Here is a 23,731-nt window from a genome sequence, read left to right as displayed (position 1 = left end):
GTGTGTCTTTGTCTTTCTCTGTGTTGTTCTCTCTTTTTTTTCTCTCTCTATCCTCATTTGCTTTCTCTCTCCTCTCTCTCTCTCATCTCCTCTCTCTGTCTCTTCTCCTCTTACCCCTTTCTCTCGTCTCTCTCTCGTCTCTCTCTCTCGTCTTTTCTCATCTCTACTACTCATCTGTCTCTTTCTCTCTTCTCTAATGTGTCATCGTCGTTGTCGTTTCTCTGTTTCAAATTTGCGAACAGAATCGGCAAGTATATTGTGCAAGAACTACGCGGCGTCCTAATGGCGTGGTCATCGTGCACGAACGAAAATTAAGAATACATCGGGTTTTCAAACAGTGACAGGGGCGACCCGTTGCCGGAACGGACGAGCAAGAAAAAGGTGTATCCGGCGCGCACGCCGCCTAGCTCCTATATACGAATTACGAGTTAACTCGAAGGCTTTAGGACGCAGTATTTACTAATTTTCAACTGCCGTTCATTGAAATGGCTTCGACTGTGTTAAGTGTCATGCCCGCGCGAATCGCCGTCGGCGCCAGTCGCGTGCTACCGACATTCGATGAATGGGGTCTTCCTCACGGTGTTATCGTGGGTCAGGTTTTTCTATCCTAAGCTGCGTTTTAGATGTGTCGGTAGTTTTTACACACATGATTTCTCACGATTCTATCTCAATTTTTGCTCCGACATGATTACAGTGCCATGGCGTGAAGATCTTACTCTGACTATTAGCTAAAGCGGGTTCACTGTAGCCATTAAATTTTCTCCGCATATAGTGGATGTTATTCTATCATCAATTGCGCCGACAATATTATAAATACGTTTAATTTGTACCTACTATCGGACGTCTGCAAGCGCTCGTTTTCGGCTCAGATCAACAATCACTATCACAACAGTCTGATGGTATTTCGCGGGATGCAAATGTCGGCAATTTGTTTTACACCGGACTCGTGTCGTTTCAATTCGATAATATTTCACGCTGTTTTTGCTTATTTCTTCTGTTGCTGATTTACGATACGTATTATACTGCTACACTAGCCTAACTTATTTGACAATACCGAGCAGCACGCGATAATCCCAGGCCACTTATTAGGCTCTGTTCCAAGCAACCGATACTGTGATTGAACACACTTGCTTTACGATCTAAAACGGACGGATCGTTCGCTAAGAAATCGCGACGTGTAAACGGTGCACGTAACGTAAGCTTGCCGTTAAATTCAGCGATTGTCAAATGAGAGATGGTCCCGCAGACAGCCTAGCGCATCACTCAATAGGAGTTGAGATTCACTGATTCCGGACGACCCTGTTGATGTTGTCGCTGCCTGCCCTGTGTTGTACTGATGGTTGATGCTGATCTTACTGCTGTTGAAACGTTGGTTGCTGAGGTTCGGTGCTTGATGTTGGCGCTGATGTTGGTGATAGTTTTGGAGTTGGGCATCGCACCCACAGGTGCATAGATCATGTTGATACTGATGTTGGCTGATCGATGTTGGTGCTGATGTTCGTTGCGCATGTTTGGTGGCTGATGATCTGGTGCTTCGATGTTGGTGCATCGATAGTTTACGGTGCCTGTGATTCACCGCGTGCTGGCATGTTCGGTGCTGATGTGGTGTCGATGTTGGTGCTTGAAGTTGGTGCTAGATGTTGGTGCTGATGTTGGCGCATAGTGTTGGTCATCGTGTGATATCGCCGTGATGCTTGCATGTTGTGTTGATGTTGGTAATTTGATGTTGGTGATATGGTGGGTTGTACGGATGATGGTGCGCACATGATGATGTTTGAATACTGATGTTTGGTGATCAGATCGTAGATTAGTTGCATGCTTGCATGTGATGTTGATGTTGGTGCTGATGATAGGCGATGGGCATGATCTTGGTAGCTGTTATGTTGGTGCTATCAATAATCTTCAGGTGATACGTAGTTGGTGCCTGATGTTACGCGCTCGCTGATGTATGGGCTGATGTTAGTAGGCATATTATTCTCTGCTGTGATGTGATGCTGGTGTTTAGGGTGATAGCTATCCTGCGATGCTCTATTAGTGTGCAACATTTCCACAGGACAAAGCCTCCCCCCCCCCCCTTGTATGATCCCAGCCAGGACTCATTTTGCTTTCCTTGGTGATGCTAATATGGTGCTGAGTGGTTCGGTGCCTGTATGTTTTCCGTGCCCGAGGTGAATGTTGTTTAGTGCTAATGATTGTATGTTTTTTGTCTTATTGGCTGTTGTTGTTCTCAATAGGTAAAGAAGAATGGTGATAAGGTGCTGAATAGTTGAGGCGTTCATGTTATTGCTGGTGTTGTTGCTGATGTTATTGCTGGTGTTGTTGCTGATGTTAGTGCTGATGCTGATGTTGGTGTTGGCGTTGTTATTGATGTTGGTGTACAACTCGCTATTTGGCTCACCATGATTTTACTGTTCCGCTGATGTCTGGATGTCAATGTGGGTTGATGATAATGATATGTGATGATATTTTGGTATTTACGGCTGGTTCTTCGGTGTTTGCCGCTAATGGTGATAACCCCTGTCTCAGCATACTGTTCCCGGCCCTCCGATCGTCTATCCCCCGTTATTCAGCTGCCCCCTTCCCTCTCTGCAGTAAACCACCTCGTCACGACTTGCCTGCCAATCTTCTCTCTCAGCTGTTAGACATCTCTGCGAACGTCCACACTGCTGATCACCCAGCTCTGTCCCGTCACTGCCTGATTCAATCAAGTCCAATAATTCCCAGAACTGTGCTGGAAGGAACGGCAGTCCGCAATTTGCGACGAGCTTCGCTTTTTGAGGGCCACCCTCCTTGCGGCTCAATTCGTGACGCCGTAGTGCTTTCCTCACCTTTTGTTCAGGATGTAATCTTTTGACGGCGCTACCGAGACCGGATTTAGTGTGTTACTGCTGGACAGATACACCACTAAATGAACGCGACGTTAATGTGAGCTAGGCAAGTTGTAGCTTCATGTTCAGTGGAAGCTTGAAGCACTCGCTGCACCTCAATCACGGGGCCGTATTTCAAACCGACGCTTCCCCGAAATTATACGATTAAACTTGGCTTAGGAACGGGAAAATACACGTTACAGCTGAAAACGAATTATACGATTAACTTTGCTTACGATTGAAACAACACGTTGGCACCGCTGAAAACGTGGGCACAGCGCAAAGGACCATCGAACGCAAAGTATAGCCGAGTTGTAGTAAAGAGTATAGTGAAGTATAGCGTAACATCTATAGCCGATCTCTGGGAGCTCTCAGCGACCAGTTGAGCGAGTGACTGGACGAGGTAAAGAGTCTTAGATCGCGTAGGAAGAACGCGTTGGATCCGGTTAATTAGTTGTTGTGATCGGGTGTTTATTCTGCACCTGTGCGCTTTATATTTATTTATAATTAATATTATTTATTAATTATTTTATTATATTTTTTTAATTATATTTATTATTACTAGCGCGTGCCGGTTCAGAACGCGAGCAGACGGATTTTGCGCTGCATTATATGTGCGGAGATATGCGAGCCTGTATGTTGAACCCTTTTCGTGTCATAATCGTCACATATGTTGTCCAACGTGTCAAGCGAGATCACCTATCTGATGTTCGTCGTTGCGCATTGCAAACGCTTCTGCCTTACTCGCGATAAAACATTCAATTCAGCACAATATTCTTTAGTCAGGATACGCATGTACCGATTTTCTGCGGATAAGACATTGTTAGAAGCTGCCAGCATCATCGGAAAAACGACACAACATGTACCATCCCTCCCCGTAAATCCTCAGTTATATCCGCTTGTATATCCACCGTATGTCTCCCGTATACCCCGTACATTCTTCGTACACCCCCGTACATCCCCCGTACATTCTTCGTACACTCCCCGTTCATTCCCCGTACATCCCGCGTACATTTCTTCGTATATTCCGTATATCCGGCCGTACATCCCCTGTAAATCTCCCGTATATTCCCCGTATATTCCCCCATATTGTGTGTCGTGCCGCAGTTCAATCAGTGCTAGCTGGATGGATTCACCGCCATCCCTAATACGGTGGTCAGCTTAGCGATTACTCGATCCGTGTCACCAGTAGTGTGACACTATGGAGCGTAGTAGTAGTGGTAGTATCGTATGGCATTAACATCACACGTCCACAGCCCCAGTGGCAATCTTGGTCGCGGCAAAAGATTTTCGCTCCACGTTCATTTATGGTGACATATCCTCCCGATATCTCGTCACTGGACCAGGACTGTGAGCTAGTGGACAAGTGACAAGCGAGAACTGCAACTTTATTTTTTTTTCATTTTTTCTTGTATCGCAGGTCACGATGAAGGTCAACGATCGCTACAGGAAGACGGAGTAGTACATTTTTCTTTCCGTGCTAAGGAGAATCTGCGTGCCGTGAGACTGGGTTCTGAGGATCGCACGGGCTTCGTTCTGTACGAGTACTCCGGTTACGTACGCAGCGCGAACGGCGCACGCACGCACACGCACGCACGCACACGCACGCACGCACGCACATGCACGCATTACAACACGTACGCGTTTAGACCCATGCACAGCACATACTCACGCGCATAGCACACGCGCACGATGCCTATTATAAACGCGCCGTATATACACAAGCGCGCATGCGCGCACGCTCTACACTCTTGCACATGCGCTACACACACACACACACACACACACACACACACACACACACACACACACACACACACACACACAGAGAGAGAGAGAGAGAGAGAGACGAGTGCACTCACGTGTAGACTCGCGCATGCGTAAGCGCGCGCTGACAAATTGGAAACGGAGGATTGTCAAGAAATCTACGTTTATGTTTTGAGTTGAGCGATCACAAAATAATACCTCACAGTACGCAGTGACAACACCGCGCGGAACACATCACAGCGGCGTCTGGCTATGTAGTTGAATGATAACAACATAAATGAATAAAATCATTATAGTAGCAGCACCGATCGATAGACGGCAAAACTTCTATCAGACCGCCTTGATAGTACAGCCGATGTAGCATTTTATACAGCCCCCGTATAGAAAACGTCCCTCTCTACATTGCGCATGAGCAATAAAAGATCAAATCTCCATGTCCATGCGCAATACGCCACGCATTCTGTTAGACGCGCCAGTGCACATGCGCGATGTAGGGGACGGGAAGTTTGCCATAAGGGGTATGTATACCGCGCTACACCGGATAAGAGCGATGTGGAGACATTTTTTCCTCGTTAAGCCCGATCTCTATACCAGAGAGACCGGCCGCTACACCCGAATATATCTAGACAAAATCGGCCGGCAGAGGCTTGAAAATGTCAAGAGTATATAACTCCCAAGGAGCAAACATACATCTCATCGGTATATAACGGTTTACGCGCGCCCACAAAATATCAAAGCCGTTCCGCAATCAGTGAAAGACTCCAGCCGGCGTGAAATCGGCACGTGATCAGACACGTGATTAGTTTAATTAACGCGGGAAAAGCTGTTGACGTTGTTGCTGCTGCCGCCGCAGCCCGGCCGTGCAGCGCTGAGGGTTGTGCTCGCCCCACTGTAAGTGAGGCACTGAAACCGCCTCCAAACCAAACAACGATGTTTATCCAGCAGGCGGCGTCGGCGCGGCCCCGTCTCCCGGATGACCGCCCCGCATGTCGGAGGAGGAGGGTTCGATGCGGGGTCGACGCGTATACGAAATACATTGTAACCAAAGCGTATTCATAAGGGTAGTCATACGCTCTTGATTGTAATTTCCGCAGTGCTTTGTTTCGATGGTGTACGCGTGCGGCAATCTCACTCTACAATCTCCGACAGTGATGCGTCAACCACCCTCGTGAATGCGGTTAGATGCTTGTTGTAATTAGATGTCAGTCGGTGATGGCGTTTAGATGCTTGTTGTTATTTGTTAGATTGCTTAGAGCCATCGCGGTGGCGTACCGCGGGGTTAGTAGCGACGGTGGCGCCTCCGAGGTTGGCCGGATCAAATCGTCGAGAAGTGTGCGAAATTGCCGAGCGTTTATGATGTGAGTCTAGCTACTAGCTAGATGTTCTCTCGTCACGTCAGGCGCTGAGGAGGGCTTACTAAAGCCCGCACTCGCAAACAAGCATTATAACAGTCGGTGTGTTAGGATCGTCACGCTTTTGTGCAGTACAATATAGCATGACAATGGATTTACTCCGGACCCTGGCGGCGCCATGATGTGCGCAGTGAGAAGCACGAGCATAAATTCATATTTATCACGAATTCGCATTACGACGGCGTCGAATATGATGGATTGTCATGCGCGACGTGGGGTACGCACCGCGTTTTGTGTGGCCGGTGCGAGCGCGGACACACTCCCGCCCGCGGGGCTGTCTGTGAAGAGAGAGGTGCGGAATGCCAGACGCCGGCATTGCTACGTAGGGAATCATTGCCGACCTGGCGACGGCCCGATGGAATCACGGAATATGTCGTGCCATATCCATGCACGGCTGCGCGAACAGTGAGCGAGCCGCCGAAAATCATTTTCCCGTTGAGTTCCTGCAGCAGCCACGCCGAGTGAGAAATTGCGACTCGTGGCAAATCTCCCCCACCACCTCCACCCCAGGCCTGAGGGTTTAATTTACTATAATTTATGTTGCGCATCGCGGTGTAAAAGGGAGCCGCTCGGCCGTAGGCAAGGTTACATAAGCCGCGTGGAGTTATATATCACCGCTACATATATATACTATCCGCACTTGAACGACTTCGTTCATTTGTCATTTGTAAAAGAGCAGTTACATATACCTGCACAACTGAACTTTTAACATTAGCTCACTGCGCGAAACGCGTCGGGCGATATCTCGTCAATATATATATATATATATTACTACGTATTATATATTATATCCACACTACTTTGCCAAGCGTCTCGGCCTTTCGCAGCTTAGATAATCGCTACCCATCAGTCATTCATCTACTCACGCTCACGGCGGCATGGGGTCGATGGCACACGCAATTGCATACGCCAATTGCACACGCAGATAGAGACGGGTTGATTGCACGAACAACAGCGAACATCAAGCCTAAACTCAGATCTCAATAATAACGCTTCACGGGAAAGATAGCCTTTGTGTCTTTGCAAAGGATAGGTGCTCAAGCAGTGACCCGCCATTGTATCTTTGAGTAAGAAATGCACAAATCACTCAACGTAGTTACCCACCTTGCGTGCGTGAAGTCGGTGTCACTTGTGCTAGGCCTCAAGCTGACTGTGACACGTACGTTGTACACACACGGCTGCGCGCTATACTCAGACAGCGCCGCGCGCACGCACACGCATACGCCACGCACGCACACCGCGCGCGCGCGTACGCGCGCACACACACGCACAGCACACAACCGACAAGTCAGAATAATTATTAAAGTTTCACAAGCGCGCGAGAGTCACCGCGCTGTAATCTTTCATCCTAAGAAGTAAACCATCGTTTTTTTCGAACAACATCAAAACGGCGAATACTACCTACTGACCAACTACATCACCTCACTAATTAGCATTACGCGCTTTTAATAACACACACGCGAGCTAAGCACTGAAAGTCTTCACCGCCGACATGCTAATGTTGCAGATCACAAGAAGAAGCACAAGGTCTGACGACCTTCCGAGCTGAGCATCTTTGACTCGCAGTGGCACCACGCTCATCGTCACGGTGACGGGGACGAGATATCGTACGGCGTGACTGCCGGCACGCAGCGCAGCAGACAGTCAAGCGAGCCCTTCCCCGCGCTCGTCGACATTGAACACTCCGACTTCTACTATCGGCAAACCAGAACCGCAGTCACGATCGATTCACGGTGAGGAGGCGTTAGGAAGGGGAGTGGGAGTAGAAAGGTGTGTTGGAGTGGGAAGGTGTTTGGTGGTAGGAGTGTGAGTAGGAAAGTTTTGGGGTGGGAGTGGGGCGTAGAAAGGTTGCTGGTGTGGATGAGAGTGGAATTGGGATGGTGTTGCGTAGAATGGGTCGATTATGCTTGAAGCAATCTCAATTACGTTGAAGTCGTATTTGTGCATTTTCTTACTCGAAATAATAAGTGGCGGTCCCGTCTTCATGTAATACTAAGACCACATGGTGGCGTAAAAACGAACTCACTGGGGGCGGCAAAAAACCTGGCCTGGACGCACCCTCAGGGCCTTTCCGTGCTAAGAAACTCAATACTACCTGGCCTAACCAAGCGTGCCTAGGGTTCAAACCCCGCTCATGGCTAGCTCATAGCCCAGCTATGCATCAGTGCTCACGAAGAATTCTGGGTTCATTAGCGTCCGCCAGATCGGAATCAACAGGATTACTTGCCCCACAGGCCGCCGCATGCGTCTCGTCATGTCAGGCTCCTCGCTTGTAAATTAAATATGTGATATATATAGATATATTATATTATTCTATAATTCTGTGTAATGGCCGTTTCGGCTCTCGCTAGGCAAGTTTTACTTTTATTAATTTTTTGTAGTGGGATGTCGGGCGGGCGATAGCCGTGACTGTGGGTGGGGTTGACAAGACGTGAAAGGCCTATGGATTGTGGTCTTTGGGCAGATGCAGTGGCACGTCCGCGGGAAGGTGTCTGGATAGGTAGCATGAGTGGGAGTGGAGCGATGTTGGATGGGTGTTGGAATACGTTTGGTCAATGGGAGTGTGAGTACAAAGGTGTTGGGTTGATGGGAGTGGGAAGGTGTCGGGTGGGTGGCTATGGGAATGGGAAGGGAATCATGTAACGTATATATAACTTTGATACGCAGTTCTAGGTTGTTGAAAGCTGTTGAAAATCGCTTTCGTCTGGTAACAGTTTGCTATTAGATAGTATCGCGTCGACATCTTTTCCTATTCGCTCCAAGGTTTACAATTTTGACTCTCAGTGTGCGGTCTTGTACCTACACAATGCAGCTTAACACGGTTAGCTAGCTCACTCGAAGCTACCACCAAATATGTGTACACGCACTGTTTAAAAAGTTCTCCCTCTTCGCTTTTATATCTGCGAGACGTTCACGAGACTTTATATATATGTATGTGTGTGTGTGTGTGTGTGTGTGTGTGTGTGTGTGTGTGTGTGTGTGTGTGTGTGCTTCGTGTGCTGTGTGTGTGTGTTAGTGTGTGTTGATAGGTGGTAGCTGTGTGTGTGAACCCTGTGTGTGGTGTGTGTGTGTGTGTGTGTGTGTGTGCGCGCGTGCGTATGTGTATGTGTGTTTTTGTCCTCTAACAACACAGGGTTGACTGTAGTTATTTATATAGTTATGCTATATACTACACAATCATATACATAATTATACACGTGTGCATATATGTATTTGTGTTTTAGGGCTGCTCAAGAATCTGGTTGCGTGTTCCGGAGCGTGCTCTACAACAATGGTGTGGTTCCGAGCCGTTACTCGGCGAAGTGGCGGGGGTCGCCAGACCGTATCCTTCCTGCTGGCGCCCCCGCGACCCGTGCCAGGACACTCCCAGCTTCGACGTCGCCAGGCCCGACGGCAAACGCTACACTGGGTAAGCACCCCGGCGATGGCGGGTGCGGGTAGTTCGTCTCAGTGTGAAGCTTGTGGCCCTGCGCGCCGAACGATCACATTGGTTACTTTGTGACGGCTTCTGCGGAATGCTCTTCTTTACTAGCTATTATATATATATATATATATATATATATATATATATATATATATATATATATATATATAATATATATATATATATACTATCCACTGCACACGCGCTCACGCTCGGCTCAATATCAGCTTCACTCTCGCTGACACTCGCACTCACACTGACACTCACACCTACCATCACATTCACACTCACACTCACACTCACACTCACACTCACACTCACACTCACACTCACGCTCACACTCACACTCACACGCACACTCACACTCACACTCACACTCACACTCACACTCACACTCACACTCACACTCACAGTCACACTCACACTCACACTCACACTTATTATTCACACTGCACTTCACACATTCGACATGCGTACTCGCACCTTTTAAAGACGTCCCCTCTGCATCTCAGTGTGCCACATCAAATTTTCCATCCTGGATACATGCGACCTATGGATCGGCTAACTTTACCAACGGGCTCAACGCGCTGTGTTTGTGATTTCAGCGCTCAGTCAAACCAAGGAGACGTTCCAGTTTTCGCCGCAGCCTCACTCCGTCTGCACGAAGACGGATAACGGCAAGGTGATGGTCGACACTAGCGAACACTACATTAAGGTGTGCGACGCCGGCGAGTGGAAGCCATTCGTCTTCAGACGTGAGTATACCACCAGGTAGCGCGCGTGTCGTGTTGTCGCTATAGCAGGCCAAGGAGCTATAATATTAGCAGGGGTGAATGATGTTAAATGTCATTAATTTGTCATTATTCACCCCTGTTATTAGTAATATCGGGTCTTGATTTGGAATATTGTCTGATATGTAGCTCCTTGTAGGAGAGCCAATCCAGCTCGCCAACTCTTTATCCTAATCACGTGGCTCCTGCTTTCATCAGGCGATAACCTTGAGGCAATCCGGCTGGAAAATTTTGTATAAAGAGAATCCAGCGGGACCGGTGATTGCTATCGTTATAGGAAGCTGTCTTAATGGTCATCGTGAATAATATAATGTTTTATTGTCTTTACGATCGTACATGAACAGTGTGGTAATTTTATGGGGATCATAAATTGAAATGCATGCACGAATCGTAATAGAATACAATATCAGGCCTAATAGATGGGAATATATTATCGCAAGTATAGAAGAGCTATTATCGGGAAAGCCTAAGTTACCTCTGGTCATTGGTCATATGGTCATTGGTGTTGCTGGATTATCCGGATTGTTAGCTAGCTGACAGCTGGATATCTCATCAAAGCCGTAATGCCTACTATCTGGAAAACGCCTCGTACAATTTTAACGCGAGTGCAATAAAATTTAGGTTAGATTCATAAACGTTACATGCATCTATGCACGCTCGTTCTCTAATTTAGGTATCAATATAGGATTTGTACGTGCAACATCACGCAATCCCTAACTAACTCCTCGTGTATCATATCGACCTAAGAGCTATATAACAATAAGGCCACTCCGCACGGACTGAACAATAATGAGATGCTGATCTCACAAGTATATGTGCGTGTGCGTAGGTGCGTGCGCGTGTGCGTGTTTGTGTGTGTGTGTGTGTGTGTGTGTGTGTGTGTGTGTCCGAGGGTGCGTTCGTTCGTGCGTGCGTGCGTGCGTCCATACGTGCGTCCGTGCGTCCGTGCGTACGTGCGTGCGTGCGTCCGTGCGGCCGCGCATGCGTGCGTGCGTGCGTGCGTGCATGCGTGCGTCCGCCCGTCCGTCCGTCCGTGCGTGTGTCCGTGCGTCCGTGCGTGCGTGCGTGCGTTCGTGCGTCCGTGCGTGTGGGGTGTTTGCACATAACTTTCATAACAGCGTGTAACTCTAACCTTGTCGTCGTTATATAAAGCGGTGTCGGTTTCGTGGGTGCATGTCTCTATCTGACTGTGTGGCTAACGACGCGTCCTTACTAATCTCTGCTCCTGTTGCTTCCATAACATCACCGACGCCAGCTACTGTCGCCGACTGGCCACCGTCGACCGATGCCTATCGGAATACATAGATAAGCATCTCCTAGCAGCCCCGCCTACCGGTAGCTGGCGAGATCACGACAAGTGGTTACCCTTCACGCGTTTATTTACAATGTATTTATTGATATATGTATATATATATATATATTTAATCTTTCCGTCTCGGCGGCATACTCTGACTCCGACACAGATGCCCCTACCCTGCACGACGTTCCCGCGCTCGCTTCTCGGTTCTCGGTTGATTTCGGTGAGTAGGGTCACGTCGAGAACCGTGTGCGAGCAGGGTAGATAAACTACGTCTCTAATAGCCTTCGTCATCTAACGTGAGATCTAACGCCGGGTTGTTTGCTATACATGCAGCCACGCTGGAGGCAAACATGGACGGGTACAAAGTGCCCAGTCATTACGAAGAGGGCACGCCAAGTAGGTTATCGTTAACATTAATATAAGGCGTGTGTGCGCGCGTGCTTACATGTGCGTGCGTGCGTGCTCACGTGTTCGCGCTTGCACGAGTGTCATGGCGCTACGGTTAGATGTCTGGTCACGCACATTACATTCACGTAACGAACAACGGAGTGCATTGTTTAACCTCATTTAGCCATTCTGGCCAAAACGATAACTGAAGTCACCTCTTCTACTGTAACCCAAGACGGTTTCGTAATAAACATGTTTAAACCTGTAATCACTGTAAACGCCGTACATCTTTAAAGATGTGCAGATATGTAGCGAAATACACGTCCGAATGTTAATTATCTGCAACATCCAGGGTTCGATATTAACCTCGTACCTTCCAATAAACTTATTACTCCTAATAAACTAATAAAACCTTCCGGCTACACGGTTTCTAGACTGCTATAATTCCTTACGCTGCTACCCCGCGTTGCCTAGCAATAAATTCGCTAAAGAGACTTGCTAAGCTAACGCGAACCAGGAAAGTTGGCATCTGCATGTGTTAGATATTGCACGCCGACGTTTTCCTACGGAAATCCAACTTTTACTAACTCTTCCGACACTAGTCGACGAGAGAGTTCATATCTCGACTTTCATGGTTACGTAATCGTATGGTAATATCTACCCCTCCCCCAACAATGACGGAAACTTTGGAAGAAAGATTCGACTACTTTATTTGCGTTAAGCCTCTGTCTGCAAGTGCAAATTACACGCAAAATGTTTCTACATATACTATATATATATATATATAATCACCGACGGAATAATCCCAGGGTGTTTATAATCAGTGGGGGCTAGTAGCGAGCAGGTTGCCGGGCATCGGTCTGACCCAGCATGACCAGTGACATTGTGGTATATATATATATATATATGGTGGGAGTGACTAGCTGCAGAGACTCTAAGAATAAATTGCTAGGCCCCCCAATGTCGTCGCTAGAGTGAACGCGCCTCTAAGCTACGATTCCGTCGTCGCGTTTAAAATATATACGGTTTTGTTGTTTTTCATCACAATTACGCCTGCGGTTATAGGACTCTATATTTCTCCACTTCGTATACGTCGGACCCGACGCGCTGCACTAACGTGGCAGCGAGCGCTATCTCGCAACAGTTGTATAGTTCGGGGTGGGGTGCGTGTTCAATGTTGTGTATAGGACAGTAGTAGTCGCGTCATGTGGCAGCAAGCAGAGTAGCAGATGTGCTGGCGGCCGACGTAGCAAGCTATTAGTGCTCGTCGCTGAGGCTTCGTCTTCGTGCGGCATGCATGCTGACCGCAGTAAATCAATGGGACACGCTGGACAAAGGTCCACAGAGGTCAAGCATGCACATCGCTAGATGTATATGGCTTCGGACCGCTGCTAATCACATGTCAGTGGCACGTCTGCATTGATTCTGACCTTCATGGCCCTTATAATCAATATTAACCCTTATATCAATGTTATATATTCACTGTCTTAAGTACACGCGCTTCGGCTGCCCTATTGTTGTACCTATTCTCTGCCCCATTTCGACATCGCCCGTAGCAGTCCCCGTTGAAATGCTGCGGCATATCTGTTCGCTAAAAGGCGGCGTATAACACATTCAGATTTTGAAGGCACGAGTGCGCACGTGCGTGCACGCGCGTACACACGCAAATCGAGTTTCGGTTATAGAAGCGACGCGCTGTGGCGTCCGTCGCAGCTTGTGCATGCACAAATATGTTAGATGCGCGCATGCATCCATTTATATTACCCCGGTATTGGTTTCACCCTCGGCTCTTTCGTCGGCATTGCATGCACGCATGTGTGACGGTTTACAAGTGCGACATAACTATCACATAATTACGAACGTCTATGGTGGAACGAAACGACGAACGTTTTTGTGAGGGATAGTCAGACAGGCAGTAGATATTGGCATAGCGCTACATTAGTACTGCTAACGCTTATGTGGTAGAGAGTCTGTCTGTCTGCACATATTACGTCGGTCGTTCCTTTCGCGGTTTATAGGAGAGCAGTATAATGTTGTTCCCGATGTGAAATCTCGTTTGAAATATTAAAATGGTTCCTTCATTTGATTTCCCGCCTTCTCGCGCAAGCGCGTGTCTGCTTTTCTACTTTTGCTAATCACATTGCGTGATGGCGCTCAGGTATGATGAATAGCAGCAATAGAATGAAATGGCACGCTGAGGAGAAATGCATAAAAAGGTTTCTGCCTCATTTCTAAACATACTTGTCCATGTGGTTTGCGATCGCGTGCTATATATGCTAGTGTGGGTATTATAACCCGCATATCAAACTTATTAGAGCGAAGACAGCGACTCATTATAGAGATATACTCTCTCAGCGAGACGTCATTTTGCTAGTATTAGTGCTAGGCGTTGTCGCTCTGCCTTGATTAGTTGTGTAGAGAGGTGCTTTTTTATGTACCATATCGTGTGTACGCTTACATTTCGATTCCCACCCGAATATAGCTGCTTTGCTCTACAAAAAAAACGCGTCTTGCGTTTGTCAGCGTTAAGGCTCCATGCGCGCAGCACGTTTCTCTGTAGATGCACAAAAGTCCAGATTAGAAAGAAGTAGGCGCCTACACCCAATAAAGCCAATACAATACACCAATATACCAATATAATAGTTATTAAGCTGCAATACCAGTACGCGCGACGCGCAAATGACGACGTTGATGGTTATATTCAATGTGAGAGCAGATGACTGAGTTGCAGTCAGCGTAGTATAGCACAGACTGCAACCGGACGTCTCTATCTGCCACATGACATGAGCAGCGCCTTCTCACACCGCGTCCGTCAGCTGTCGCCACCTCGGTCTCGGCGATAGCAGCCGCAGCGAAGTTACTCGTAAACCTCATCATCACCGGAAAAAAACACGACATTTCTTTAAGTCGCAGCACGTGTGCGCACGCGATGTAGTCAATTAGTCAACTCTGTATAGCTGAGACGGGTGTCAAAGCTGACTAGCTCTGGATCTAACTATTGGCTATCGCTAACTCGAGTCTAATAACCGGTAAGCTATTTCTAGCCTATATGAAGGCTTCTTACTGGGCTGTTGGTTCTCTGGGAAGCCAGGTTATCTCTAACCTGGGCTGGTTATACTTGAGTCTACCTACCTGTAACGATAGGGCCACTATAGTTAATTCACTCTAATATAAATGAGCATTGCCTGCCTGCTATGAGGTAGACTAATATAGAAAATTGCGTGCTAATGTATAATTTAATGTTCGGGACAAATTAAATGTGCGCGGGAAGGTTTGCTGGTGTGGCGTCTTACAAATAGCACGTGCACAATAACCCCAAATTACCGAAACATTCGAGTGGGACCTGGCCACAGCTATAGAGGGGAGCATCATATGAACAAATATATCGGTGTAAAACAATTATGGATGAACAATCGATAGGAATAGATAAACACAATGACGATGATAATAACGATGACAATGATGATGAGGATGACGATGATGATGACGATGACCATGACGATGATGATGACGATGACGATGATCCACAATGAAGATAATGTCAAAACTGAGTAGATATCGTGAACAAATACTGTGGCAGTGCACGATAACTTACCACATGTAGCAACCTATACTAACGACGTCGCATACCTTTCTTCGACACGAATCTTTGACACGAAATGACACAAAACTTTCTTCGTTCGTATGTATATTACCCTAACCCTAACCTACGCGAAATGAGCGTAAGTACGTTATATTTACGCGTAACCCGATCAAACAACTTGCATATCCGTAATATTAAACACATGCGTTGTGTATTAAAGTTATTCATGTCTCGACACATATACACGATTGAACTTTAGATAGAGTTTCACTTCATGTACGAGTAGGGTTGTTACCGTGACGATCACGAAACCATGTACTACGATCGTTAGCAATAGAACGGGGATTTCTGGCTAGCAGGTGGGGGCAAGGGGGGAGTCACCTCCCTCTCGAGAAATGTAGATACTGTTACATATTCAAGGGTGAATTGCCCATGGTCACTTATCCAGAACACCGTCAGTACGTGGCTTTTCCCCGCCAGACAAAATGAGTTAGCTCCTGTCGGTCTGTCTCTCGCCACGCGATATTTTAGAAAATGAGATTTTCTGTCTGCAATTTACGCAAACGTTACCCTTTTGGCCGATAATCGGCATATATACGACCAAGGCGTGAATGATGGCAGAAAGTCTGTCACAATTCACCTCCTGATACGACGCATTTTCGTAGCGACTCGCAGCGGTTTTATTGCTTGTAGAAAGTATATCGGTTCATAACCCGTAGCGACCCGGGTGCGGTACTGACATAGCAACGCGGGCAGAGGGCCTCAGCTGACAGCTGACAGATCCCGCGCGACCTGGTGCCAAGAGATGACAGACTCCTGCCTCGCTGCCACGTGTTCATTTGCGGTTGAAAAGGGTTATAGGCGTGTAGAGTTTCAAGAAGTCGGCCCGTTCCCGCTATGAACGTGCTTCATAGCGGAGATTCTTCTTTTATAAAGCTTTACAAGCGCGCCTGATGGACGGACAAATTAAGGAAATAAAACGGTAGTGCAGCGCACGGGGTCTCTTTGTTGCGAACACACGCGAGTTGAAATAGGGAATGAACTGCTCGTTCGATAAGAAGACGGGAATATCAAGGATTATTCGCGCTAACATGCATACATAAGTTTATACGCATACATACACGCATTAGTATACTATGGTAGCCCGTGAGAAGCCTGATGCGTCACACGATAGAAGCGGCAAGCAGACAGAGAAGGCTTCACCGAGTCACATGGTTCCAGCGATCTGAGAAACCGGTGCCGCGGGCGCGGGAAAAAATACATATCCGATAAAAATCGCGAAATCACCCAAAAATTGCAAGCCTGCCGCGGTTGGTGAATAGATTCGATGTTTACTTAAATATTTTTTTATTTGTGAATCCTAACGTTGGCCATCCATTACTGTGATGGCAGTCTCTTCTGGAATGCTTTTATTAAGATTAGGGCATCTTGTCATCATTTTGACACGAACATTACTCTGTAATACGAACCGTATATATATATATATATATATATATATATATATATAATATTAACTAAAATAAACACACGATAAAAATCTTCAACACTTTTAAACTCCATTTTCCCTGCGCGCTCATAAATACGCCTTTTATTTTTCGGTGCAACTCGGGAGGACTAATATAATCTGCAGGTGGATCTCACGTACATAAAGTGCGTAACTAACCGCAGGTTAATATTACACGAAATCCCCTGCACATAACAGCATACACTGTCTCGTGTTCTAGCCTCAGTTTGCTTGCATATGAAAGATTAATGATGGTTCGTCATTAACGTAATACGGCAGTCTCTATCACAGATGCATTATGTATTCTAAGTCTGCACGTTGTAAGTTTAATCGCATTAAAGTAATTAAATCAAAGGCATAAAAACGATCAAAATAGTAGAATGTTAAGAGAATCGTCTGCGTTTAGCTGTTCTGTTGTCTTCATCGTCGACGTCAGTGCTGCCCCTGCCATCTTGTCCTCTTACTTCCGACAAAATAGCATTCTCCGCTAATTCCCCGAAAAATCTTGAAATTCGAAAAAAACGATCAAATTTTAAACTACATATAATTATTAAGATATGTCGCATCGGTGTTATTATAAATAGACAAGTCAATACTCCGATGCCCGCATTTTACAGATCCTCTTAAAAAAAGGCTCAGTGGCTTTGCGGAAATGGTAGCATGTTGAAACCTAAGTCAGGAAAATGCTACGTGTTTCATAGTAAACCATGGTGTGTATTGTTCACAATAATACACAGGTTACATTAAGATTTTAGTAGTCAATCATTGCTACGTATCAGAGTATACGCGTTATCAGTAAATCCTTTGCTTTGTTCTCACATCTAAATAAGATTTCGCGTTTGTAATGAGACGTTCAGAAGGGGATCGGCGCATGATACGCTATAACTCTTCCGTTTTTTTTGCTTTTATGGTAATCGACGCGAAAGCAAGCTAGAAAAGTTCTAATTAAGTTCAGCTCGTGTGTGGTTCACGTCAACTATACAACATAACGGACAAAAGCAAGCTCTGAATGCAGCCATTACCCTATTTCCTAAAGAAATATTCCCCTATTTATCGGCACTTTCCCATGCAAACACATAAACATGCTCCCACCAATACTAGCACTCACCTGAAAGGGCGCCCTATCTCAGAAACTAATCTAACGTGGCATTTTTATGGGGTTGATATCGTTTCGTGTAATGTGAAAAAAAAATCGAAGACGTCCGCGTTTTAATTTTGTCATCTCGGTATTTGTTTGGTAAAGCGATGCAGTCGGCAACATCAACCGCATTCGCAGCTAACTTAGCCGCTTGCTCGGGTAATAGGTGTACGACGAAGTCTTGCCATGTGCCCGCCACATGTTTCTGAGAGAAAGCGAGAGAGAGAGAGAGAGAGAGACGGAGCGAGAGAGAGGGTTAATATGTTGCCGACCACTTACACTCGTCTCACTGAGTCTGTCACCGCCGCATCGTGGTTTTATTAGTCATTTTAGAACTATTTACTGAGAAATGAACTTGCCGCAGCGGCATCTTTCCGACGTCGGTGTCAATAACACCGACACGCGGCCGTGTGTAGATCCTTGACTCTAACGCTGTGATGACTGAAGGCAATGATGAGCTCCTTGCATATCTCTCTCTCTCTCTCTTCCTCTCGTCTCTCTCGTCTCTCTCTCTCTCTCTAATATATTATAATATATATATAATATATATATATATATATATATATATTATATATATATGAGAGAGCAGAGAGAGAGAGAGAGAGAGAAGAGAGAGAAAGAGAGAGAGAAATGAGATGTGTTAGATAATAGATAGGATTAGATAGATAGATAGATAGATAGAATAAGGATAGATAGATAGATAGATTAGATAGATAGATAGATAGATAGAATGTAAAGATGATAGATAGATGAGATAGAATTAGATGATGAGGTAGGTAGGCTATGTAGGTTAGGCTAGTAGATATCGATTTAGAGGATGTGATGGATGGATGGATGGATGAGGATTGGAGGATGGCATGGATGGATGGAATGGAGGAGGATGGAGATGGATGGATGGATGGATGGTATGGATGGATGGATGGATGGATGGATGGCATGGATGGATGGATGGTGAAGGATAGATAGATGATAGTAAATAATAGATAGTAAAATAGATAAATAGTTAGATAGAATAGATAGATAGAAGGATAGATAGATAGATAGATAGATAGATAGATAGATAGATAGATAGATAGATGGATAGATAGATAGATAGATAGATAGATAATAGATTGATAGATATGATAGATAGTCAGATATGATAGATAGATAGATAGAATGGATAGATAGATAGTAAAGATAGATAGATAGATAGATAGATTAGATAGAGTAGATGTAGATAGATAGATAAATAGTTAGTTTAGATAGATTAGATAGATAGATAGATAATAGATAGATAGAATAGATAGATAAGATAGATAGATAGAATAAGATAAGGATAGATAGATAGATAATAGATAGATAAATAGGATTAGAATAGATAGATAGATAGATAAGATAGATAATAGACTACGATAGATGGATAGATAGATAGATAGAAATAGATAGATAGATAGATAGAAGATAGATCAGATAGATAGATAGATAGAATTAGATAGAATAGATAGATAGATAGATAGATTTAGATAGATAGATATAGATACGATAGATAGATGATAGATGCAAAGTGAGGAAAGAATGACCGTGTGTATATCGGCGTGTGTCGCGCATCGGATTCTCTATCGGGCGGCAATTTCCGCAAATACAGCCTTCTTAAAATAAATTCGTCGATTTGAATGTCGCTCTGCGAGATTGCGTCAACCACGAGGGGCACGCGACCGAGATTTATCAACTTCATGCCGCGTTTATTATACATTCAACTGAGCGCCTACGCGCTGTACGTCCGAGGTCCGGCCACTGATGATATACTGACCTACTAGCAAAGTGGCTGTTAGCCAAAATGTTCTCGTATTCAATCTGCAAGTCTCCGCAAATTCCTGGTTCGCCCGTCTATCGCCAAGATGGAACAGCGATTGAGTTACGGAACGTGCAAATTCGAAACTTTCCGCGCCGATTTGGCTGTCGCTAAACTCTCAGCGTTACAGAGCGTCGTTCCTGACTATGAAAATCAAAACAATGGTGGCAACGCGAAACTCGCTCTATAGTACTGCGTACACTCTAAGCCGCGTAGTTCATGCTGCGTGTTGCACACGCACAGCACACACACACACACACACACACACACACACACACACACAACACACACACACAGCAACACACACTCTCTTCTCTCGTCTTCTCGGTCTCTCTCCTCATCTGCTCTCTCTCTCTCTTCTCTCTTCTCCTCTCTTCGCGTCTCTCTCTCTCTCTCTCTCAACACGCCACGCACGACACACACACACGCGCACGCCAGCGCACGCAACGGCCACGCACGCACACACACACAGCCCGCTCCACACAAGCTTATGCTATATGCCCGCGTGCATATACAGGTTAAAGATCATCCGGTGTCTCGTAACAACAGCGAGGTTCTTATAATTGGAGTAAAGTGGAGATTGACTTACGTCCGTCTGTCGCAATTAAAATGGCTGACGCGAAAAAGTTTTACAATCAGGTCTCCGGCCATAGCTTTTACAGCCATCCGCAATAAACAGGTTTCATCCCTGTAAACAACAAAAATGCCGACGAATACATATATATATTTATTTATTATTCGTCGGCCTTTTGTTGTACTATATATATAGAGAGAGATTTTGATCCCCGCGGTGCAGCGGCGAAGAAGTCTAAGAAAACTCCAGCACTCGGAAATCCATCAGTAGTATGAATGAATCACTTGGACACCAAAATGTGCGTGAGAGGTAACGCGGATCACAAGGCATCGTGAAGGAACGTGTAAACGCTAGCTAGCTAGGAGCTACGGCAGCGAAGCGTGAGAGGCTCGCAGCAACGACTACCCCATGCTGACTGATGAGCTAATATATAGCTAGTAAAGAAGCATAAACAGACTAGCTCAGCGACGAGATGTCACCATATATATATATATATATTATATATGGGTGTGGTGGTATTGGTTGACAGTGCGTTTGCGTCCCATAAACGACGCTAATTTTATTCGACAACACAATTCCGGTAAAGAAAAAAAACACGTATTTTAGTCGCAGGTGTACACCGACACGGGTGACATTATTACCACGGTAACATTCATGTATACTTAAATAATATGCACGCGTTGCAAGTAAGAGGGGACAGACATTTGGTGGCCTAGGAGGGCCATCATATTGATATCCATAGGGTTAAGGTTACGGTTGAGGTTAGGGTTAGGGCTAACGTTAGGGTTAGGGTTATGGTTAGGGTAACGGTTATGGTTAGAGTTAGAGTCAGGGTTATGGTTTTAGTTATGTTTAGAGTCAGGGTTATGGTTGGGGTTACGGTTGTGATTAGAGTTCGGGTTATGGTTATTGTTAGGGTTATGGTTATGGTTGGGGTTACGGTTGTGGTTAGAGTTCGGGTTATGGTTATTGTTAGGGTTATGGTTATTGTTAGGGTTATGGTTATTGTTAGGGTTATGGTTAGCGTTAACGGCATAACGTTAGTTGTTGTAGTTGGGTGTTAGGTTTATGAGATATGCTAGGTAATCATACCTCCACCCACCCATGGCTCTACCTATGGCTCTACCTAGGGCTCTACCCATAGCCCCACGTATGGCGAGCACATTACCTCTCATTTTACTGTAGACTCAAACGTATGGACACAAAATCACCTCTCCTCGAGTTCGGCATTCGGAATGCGGCAGATCCTTAACGATGAGTTCCTGCAATCACATCATCCGATGAAAAACTCTTCACAATGAAGTTAAAACTGAAAGCCCCCACAAAACGGCAGCTTTTTAGCTACAAAGTCATCGGAAGCTGCGACATAGCACTTCCAACGCCGTCCTAGAGAAGAAATCTAACTATATATATATTCGGCGACACTATTAGCTAATTACACGCGTGTAAGTGATGCGGGTAGATTCAATTAGTGTACGCATGCATGATGTTGTCGCCTTTGCCTCTGCATGAACATTCTCGGCGTATATCTTTCTAGAGCTAGGTATCAATGCACGCCTCGCAAATTTTCCTCAATAACACTTAACATGGGCCTATATAATATAGAATAATGCTAATCCCTGCCGGTGCGTTTCAATATCTACTAAAGGGATTGTCAGGCGTATCTAATGAGCACGAAAGCAGAGGGAATATAATTATGAAATGGAAGTTCTGCAATATATGTCATATAGACACTTGTGCAATTCGCTATCAGGTTAATACAAGAAATCCGCGCAGACTATAAGCACTGCTTATATTATAGTTTCATGCTGTCTGTATGTTGTTGTTAATGTTGTCTTCTCATGTTTAGAATGTAGCACAATGCACTGTCTCTGTCTGTCACATGTATTGGTTAGTTTGCTTCACCTTTACTAGATACGCACGCATTGTCGTCACCTGTTTCTTGCCTGTTCCCCCATATCTTCGTCTTGGTACATATCATGTATTTCGTTCTCGAGCAACATACCAACCTAAACCAAACATCAGTAATGACATTAATACATATTTGTGATATCTAAAGAAACTATAGCAGTGTTATATAGCCGCAGTTTTTAATTCAGTAAGTATAGCTATCGCCATGATCAACCATCGTGATGCTAAACAAACCCAACAACATTTGTGTTAGTTATTTTTGTACTGTAATCACTCAACACATAGATTTGCGAACGTTTTATAATATAAACCGATATAAATCACATGCCATATCTTGACGGATGTTATTAACCTTTCAACAGAAGACAGAGTCGAAGAGATGGACTACATTGACGTATACCAGGAGATCAGAACTCCCTCCCCCTGCTCAGATGCCGAGGTGTTCACGCTTCCCGACCAGGGTACCTTCCTCATGCTAGCTTGCGAGAGCTCGAAGGACGATGCCGAGCAGGCGTCTCCTCTCTACAAATGGGAGAAAGGAGAGTTCGTCTACTACCAGAACATCACCACGTTCGGCGCACAAAGCTGGAAGTTCTTCTCCATAGACGAGGAGGTAAGTGGCAACGGCGGGAGCTACGGGGAGTGATAAGGCATGCAGGAAGGAATTACACCCAGAACGTCTAAAGCGCGAGGGAAGATGTGGAGATGGGGCCACCGACGGTAGAAACCTGCGGCGTGGGTGTGTCAAGAATTCCCTGACGAGTTTTTTTTAAAAGCTTACGGGCGCTTGTCTGCGTTGTTTGCCGACATGGTAAGAGATCTTCTGAAATTGTCACGGGGGTAGTGAGGTGAGCCGCGCGGGTAGGGGGAGGGGGGATGTTCATCAAGAGAACTCGCATTACAGTCGCACCTGACAATGGCAGGCAGTGGTAATAAACGTAGCGACGAAACACCGTAAATCAGGTACCAAGTTAGGCTTTCACGTCAAGCAGTCGCGACGGAGCGCTTTGTGTAGTTTATGAAGCGAGCGGTAGTTAAGCAGCTAATAGCGTGAGAAGAAGAGCAAGCTTGCGACCGCGTTTGCTAACAAACGCTATTCACTCGCCAACCACTCAGCGCTCCTCAGTGCATGGCACGTGACACGGCACAGCCCGGCTACCGAGTTGCGGGGCAAACATTTTCTCTTCGCGCGCGGTAAATATGAACACACACCCGCACACGCACACCCACACACACACA

General features: G+C 45.8%; 2 protein-coding genes across 2 annotated transcripts in view; both read left to right on the top strand.

The window, feature by feature from the left end:
- Nucleotides 1-10,166, top strand: part of LOC106806386 (thrombospondin-type laminin G domain and EAR repeat-containing protein-like) — a 67,293-nt gene extending 57,127 nt beyond the window's left edge. The window contains exons 5-6 of the mRNA XM_014808312.1: nt 9,271-9,455; nt 10,076-10,166. Coding sequence (XP_014663798.1) covers nt 9,271-9,455; nt 10,076-10,145 — 255 coding nt within the window. The 3' untranslated portion in view covers nt 10,146-10,166. The remainder of the gene's footprint in view (nt 1-9,270; nt 9,456-10,075) is intronic.
- The window catches only part of LOC106806375 (thrombospondin-type laminin G domain and EAR repeat-containing protein-like), a 33,134-nt gene continuing 19,483 nt past the window's right edge, over nt 10,081-23,731 (top strand). The window contains exons 1-2 of the mRNA XM_014808302.1: nt 10,081-10,225; nt 22,855-23,105. Coding sequence (XP_014663788.1) covers nt 10,156-10,225; nt 22,855-23,105 — 321 coding nt within the window. The 5' untranslated portion in view covers nt 10,081-10,155. The remainder of the gene's footprint in view (nt 10,226-22,854; nt 23,106-23,731) is intronic.

Source organism: Priapulus caudatus, unplaced genomic scaffold (assembly GCF_000485595.1).
Source record: "Priapulus caudatus unplaced genomic scaffold, Priapulus_caudatus-5.0.1 Scaffold8, whole genome shotgun sequence".
NCBI classification, from domain to species: Eukaryota; Metazoa; Priapulida; class Priapulimorpha; order Priapulimorphida; family Priapulidae; genus Priapulus; species Priapulus caudatus.
Note: the sequence above shows the minus strand (reverse complement) of the source record. Positions and strands in the feature narration are given on the sequence as shown.